This window comes from Medicago truncatula, chromosome 4 (genome assembly GCF_003473485.1).
Source record: "Medicago truncatula cultivar Jemalong A17 chromosome 4, MtrunA17r5.0-ANR, whole genome shotgun sequence".
Lineage (NCBI taxonomy): Eukaryota > Viridiplantae > Streptophyta > Magnoliopsida > Fabales > Fabaceae > Medicago > Medicago truncatula.
This window is the reverse complement of record NC_053045.1, coordinates 6,874,619-6,880,907: the sequence shown is the minus strand read 5'-3', so window position 1 is coordinate 6,880,907 and position 6,289 is coordinate 6,874,619. Positions and strand designations below refer to the sequence as shown.

Genomic DNA, 6,289 nt, shown 5'->3' with positions numbered 1-6,289 from the left:
TGGATTTTAAAACATTAGATGAATCAGTGTCAAATTATAGACACAAAAAACATTTTATACAAACCAAGCAATTGAGCTTCACCAAGGACAAATCGTTCGGGAGAACCCGAGTTCAATTCCTGTGTGGAACAATTCTTGGCCAAACTATCCTTACATGAGGCCTCACGGCCAAACTCCGAATTACTAAGGCCTCTTAGAAACCGGAGGGTTAATGTAAAAAAAAAGGTGTTATACAGAAAATGAAATTATTAAGTATGAATAGAAGTGGTGGTGCTGTGCATTTGATTAGAACCAACCTCATCATTTCAATGAAAATGAATATCAAATAACCAGTAATCAACTAATCCTTAAAAACCTCTTTTTGGAAAGAAAATAGTGCCGAAGTTTTGCATTTTGCTTTAACCTCTTCTTTACATTATATGCCTATATTACATAATGCTGAATATTAGGTTTATCATGTAACGCAAGCAGATAAATAAAACCAACAAAAAAAGGGCTATGCACATTATCTCAATATTGATAAGAGGAATTTGAAGGCGCATGCTGAAGCTGGATAATTTAATGAATCATGGGAGCACAATGTTGAAAAAGCACAATCCAGTTTCAACTTTCACTGATACAAATCTTGATGCTAGTTTAAGCAACACACCTTCTAATTGAAGGTTGAAGCTTTCAATCAGCAATATCACAGCAGATCCAATTTTGTACAGTGGAGGCGATCCTTTATCTATGCACTGTTCATGGAAGAGTCGTTATGGTGCGTATTTCCGTCATCTGTGATCTTGCCATTTATTTGAGATCTTTGTCTCTGAGCAAATGCAAAATAACCATGTTATGTCTAGATCTTAGACAGACATAGTGTAAAAGGAATAAGGAAAGGGTAAGTGTATTTTCCATACTCGATCCGCAGGGTCACCGGAATTCCCATTCAATAGCTTGTAGTTCTCCTCTTTGTTCCGGCCATCTTTGTCTTTGGTGCTCAATGGGAGCAGGGTTGCTGCAGCTGCGATTGACCGGTCCGGCAATTCTGCAGAATAATAAATTTAGAACAGAAAATGGCACCTCAAGTAAACCACAATAGCATATATTAATATCTATACCATAATATAAAGGTAACTCCAAAAATAACTACTGGAAACTACCAATTTGTCATGCATTTTTATGTACAAATTTAGCCTTAACCGTTCTTTTTCAATATATACCATAATTAGAGGGAACTCCAAAACTAACTACCAATTTTGTTCCAACATTTTTCTGTACACAATTTGCCCTTAATGACACAAATATTGCAATTTAGATAAGTTCAAGTAACATTGATATTATGAAACTTAAACATGCAAATTAAATTAAAACATATATTATACAATAAAACATAATACACACACACACACACACACACAATGGAACACAATAGAAAAGCAGACAAACGGGAATGTATGTACAAATAAGCAAACCTGGCAATTTCTTGTCAACAAAAAATACCACCAAATTAACAGTGTACCTGCAAATCATGGACCAAAAGATGTAAAGATTATTCAAAAGGGACACAGACAGAGGTTTTCAATCACAAAGTAGAAAGAGCTCCTTACCAGGCAACAACTACGTCAACCGTGTAATGTTTGCGAGATGCTACTATCAAAAGACTCTGAATCACGGCAAGTAGCCACCCGAGCTGCTTTATGGATCTGGTGGTTCATCCACAGTCCCAATAATAAATCAGAATATAAATTTAAACATGACAAAATATGTGACGACGAGGGCATGTTTTGAAATGAAGAAAAAATTAAACAAACAAACATAACTGCAGTAAAAACTTAATACTCCTATTTCAGTTGAGATTTATATGCAAATCTTACCTTCGAGTGCCATATTTCTGATATGTACGTACGAAAGTAAGAGTAAAGATCATGTGTGACGAAAATATTAAATCACCGCATCCATATAACACGCCATGCGGAACTGCATGTTAAAAGCAAAATAAGTGACAAACAGCCAAAAGGAATCAAAACTAAAACTCCAATACAATAATGTATACTAACAGTTAATCACGAAAACTTCAAGGAAACTATCTGGACGGGGCAATGTGGCAAGTTTAGAACCCTGCTCGATACATTAGTAGAGTAAATTTATAAGAATCTATAAAAATGAATACAGAAGTAACCCTTAAAACACAGCATGCATTATCAACCAAACAAATCATACCTCACGGCAATGGTAGTTTGGACCAGGTAGTTGTGTAGAATAAAATGTGATTATGCGAAGAATTTGAGAAGCCTGCAGTGAACATACACACAATTGCCATATGTAATTAGAAATATGCTGCAATTTATTGACCATATACGAGGAAAAATGAAGCAGGGCAAAATAAAATGTCATCAAAGATAAGCCTCTTTTTTAATTAAGATTTTTTTATGAATATTGTTTGTACTAACTTCTTTTAAGGAGACGTTAAAAATAAGTCAGGCCAAACGGAGCCTGAAATAAAAAGGACATGATGTGATCAACACTTACAAATAAGAAAGCTAGAACTCTGCACCAAATAAGAACTGTGTAGATCTTTCTGCTCTTGAATATGAAAGGATGAAAAGTCCACTGCAAAAGTACATATCAAAGAATTTATTGTGGCAACCTCAAAAGAAGGAAAAGAAATAATGACTTTTTCGAACGAGAACTTCACAAAAACTAAGCCATACTGGTCAAAAGGGATTTAGAAAATAGGAAATAATCCAAATGAAATAAATAAGGTGTTATACTGTATGATTTTCACTCTGGAATCTTGCAATAAAGCAAAAAAACAGAGAGTAAATAATCATTGTCCAAAATCGGTATTCAACCTTTGTAAAAAACTTCAACCCACAAAATAAGAATGGATAATTATGGCTTGACACCCTTTTTTCCCATACCTCTCATATACCACCCCATGTGGCATTTTTTAGTTTTTATTTCTCTTCCCTTTTATCATTCCCTTTCTCTCTCTTCCACCAAACATGCGACATTGGGTGTGTAGAATGGAGGGTTTACCACATGGGGTGGTCAATGTATCACTACTCATAAGAAATCACATTTTGCTTCTATTTCATTTGTCATTCTTTTCATGTGAGAAATGAGAGATCTCAATACTTAGATCAAAATAAACCACAGATGCAATTTTATTTAAAAATTGAATGTGGCACATGGCAGTTCATGTAGTTGTGCGCGAGCGAGGGAAGATAAAGGTCAAGCAAATGAGATCAAATGTAATTATCAAAATGAAATTTGATCTAAACCATAATAGATCCTATGGTGGTTATTGAATCCTCTTATCTCTCACAATAACAATTCCTCTCACTCGATATGCCCCTGTGCATATATTAACTATAAAAGGCTTTAGCAGTTTAGAACTTCGACGTCAAGGAAACATCAGTCTCAGATAACACAGCACAAACATGCACGATAAGCCAGAACACACAACAAAAAAATGGAAATTAGGTGTGCCCATCTGTTTTTATAGATGGGCAGAAAATAACCAATCACAATAGGCGTACTATGTTAAATGCTGAACGAATGCAGTCATACAGAGTTACAGATAATATATGAAAACCGAGACAGCAATTTCTTACCAAGGCAAAGGATATAAAGATAGAAGTGAACAGTGTTTCACTGATGTAAGCTTTGTCTTGTCCGAGTTCCTGCCAAAGCATCAAGATTATAAATTACAAAGGCATTCCTACCATTCTATTTAACATATTTTATAGGTGAGAGAGAAAAAGAAAGGGAATGAAAATTACGAACCGGAAGAAGGAAAAATCCAACATCTTGAAGAATAGGGCCAGGCTTATGAAAATAATGAACACTTCGGGCTGCCACACCATGTATGTACTGCATATGGAAATCGTTTAGATTTATATATCGGGTGTTTAACTAAAGCTAATAAGCTATGAAGTACCAACACAAACACGGACACCGGACAAGACATTGATACTATCGCGTCGACGCTGGAAATAATTCGAAAAAAAAAGAAAGTAATTGAATGTCATCACATCTGTCAGTGTCAGATATTGACACATCTAGGACAACAAACACATCGTCAATCTGATGTTTGGTGCTAGTGTGCTACATAGAACAAAAGTAACATTAGCTCAAATAATTAAACTAATGGACTACTTTCTTACACTTTATTCATAACAAAGATAAGGATAAAGAAAACACAAAAATATACTTCACAAAATTGGTCATTCTTATGTCTTGATGTTTTCTCAATAAAACCTTTGTCCTGAATATTTTCCCATAAAAATCAGCTGTATATTGTTAAAGTCTTTAATCCTCTTAAGAGACCCCAAGGTCCACATAGAATTGAGAGTAATGTTTGAATTTAAGATGGAACTAATAATTGAAACGTTGAAATCAGAACCATGCATCATCTAATGTCAACTCGTTATAATTGCAGTGCAGAATGTAAGAAAATATCCATCAAAATATTTTCAACGTTCTTTAATTCCCATTAAAATAAATTCCAACCAATAAACCAAACCCTGATACTTGACATGATCGACAAGATTAACTTTAGTGATTAAACCACATGATAGTATCGTGTATCGACCCGAACAACTTGAAGAAAAACATTTGAAATTTTTGTAGAATGCAAGTTAAGGGTCTAATTGATTTTGTGTGTAAATGGAGTACATATTTAATTGCAAAGACTAATCCCTCAAGGCGGGTAGAACCACCTAGGTGGCAAAATTCTCCCTCAAGAGTTTTAACTCTATTGCATTACGATGACAGGATTCAAACCCAAATCCTCTAATTAAGTTATTCATCCAACCGATTTTTGAATACGGTCTCATATGAGAAAACATTCTTTAATAGCAAAACTGCCCATGATTTCACTCTACAAGTAATCAGAAAACATCTCTCTAACCAAACATGTCACTAATTTCCCAACAACCCCATAAACCATTTCCAAAAACATTCAACTCCACATCAAAACAAAAACATAAATAGCCTTTTCATTCATCACACAAAAGGGAAACAAAAACACAACAGTAAAACTCCACCATCACCAAAAACATAGAGAGAAAAAAAAAACCTGACAAACAAGACCAGCTAGAAGATACTTCCAATTCTCTGCAAGAAGTTTGATCTCAATACTTATCTCTGAGCAAATTCTTTTCCATAACTACACAAAAGAAAAAAAAACCAAATATAAATCAAAACAAACAATATCAACAAAAAAACATAGATATTCACAAATGAAAAACTAAGGCAAACAGATACAAAACAAAAAACAACCTTTGAAGCCTCACGACCAATGTAAAAAGACATGTTATTATTGTTGTTGGTGTTGTTGTTGATGATGTTGTTTTTGTTTTTGTTGTTGTTGTGTTATGAACAGTTCCATATTAGTTCAACAAGAGTGATAAAGTCAACAACATAATTGTCGAATTTCTGAGAAACCCAATTTGGAAAAATGAAACTTTATGAAAAAATGAACAAAACCCAGAAAGAAAAACGCAATTGGGTATCCGAATCTGAATCGAAAAAAGAAAAAGATCTGATTTTTGAGGTTGATCACAATATCAACAATAACCGATCAAAGAGTCCAATGTGAAAAAGGGGCTTAATAGTCAAAAGGGTTTTTCTTCCTTTATTTCTCTCTCTAAAATATTCTATGATTCTCTCTCTATATTATGTATGTATCTATATATTGTGATTGTTGTTGTGTGTGTTGTTGCAATTGCAATGTTGTGACTGCTATGAACGTGGCGAGGACGGTTAAGAAAGAAAGGAGTAGAGGGAAATTACAATGAAGAGTGTGACACCTATTTTTTAGTATATTCCAGTTCATATTATTATTTAATTTGGGGTTAGTAAGGGAATTTTCTTTTGGGGAATGAATTAATAATTTTTCTTCCAAATTTTGGTATTTACTAGATCGGACGATATGATAATGGTTCAAACCCAAACTTGTTTATCGTATGTGAGTTCTCGATGATTATCGACATTTTATAAAAAAAAAAAAATACTAGCAGTAATACAAACCAAGGTCGTCTTAGACTATTTGAAGGCTCCGTTTTAAACTTATAAATTGGCCCTTTAATAAAACAAACACTAAAAACATAACTTCAAAAAATGACTAAATTCATTAAAAAAAGTGCACTACCAGTTATAAGTATTGTCTAGGGGCTGGAGTTCGAACTCTTCTATTCCTCATGGTGAAGATGAATACACAATTTTCTCCTACATTAAGTGGTTATTAGTGGGATTGGAATTAACTTAATCAACTTAGCGCAAGGAGTATATGCTCCAAAGT

The 6,289-nt window shown here is 33.9% G+C and overlaps 1 protein-coding gene across 1 annotated transcript; it reads right to left on the bottom strand.

Moving 5' to 3' along the window:
• Nucleotides 1-280: 280 nt before the first annotated feature.
• LOC25491551 (phosphatidylinositol:ceramide inositolphosphotransferase 1) lies at nt 281-5,782 on the bottom strand. The gene is made up of 12 exons (XM_013599496.3): nt 5,269-5,782; nt 5,066-5,155; nt 3,772-3,858; nt 3,600-3,668; nt 2,512-2,592; nt 2,203-2,274; nt 2,040-2,100; nt 1,857-1,959; nt 1,590-1,685; nt 1,455-1,501; nt 900-1,027; nt 281-808 (listed from the first exon to the last, which is right to left on the bottom strand). Exons 1-12 carry the CDS (start codon nt 5,299-5,301, stop codon nt 728-730), a joined length of 948 nt encoding a protein of 315 aa, XP_013454950.1. The 5' UTR covers nt 5,302-5,782; the 3' UTR covers nt 281-727.
• Nucleotides 5,783-6,289: the final 507 nt, after the last annotated feature.

Excerpts from the sequence above, each read along its gene's own strand:
- LOC25491551 (XM_013599496.3), bottom strand. The coding sequence starts at position 5,301 with ATGTCTTTTTACATTGGTCGTGAGGCTTCAAAG. Across the intron at positions 5,156-5,268 it reads TTGGTCGTGAGGCTTCAAAG|TTATGGAAAAGAATTTGCTC; the intron begins GTTGTTTTTTGT and ends TCTTTTGTGTAG. Across the intron at positions 1,502-1,589 it reads GTTGACGTAGTTGTTGCCTG|GTACACTGTTAATTTGGTGG; the intron begins GTAAGGAGCTCT and ends CATGATTTGCAG.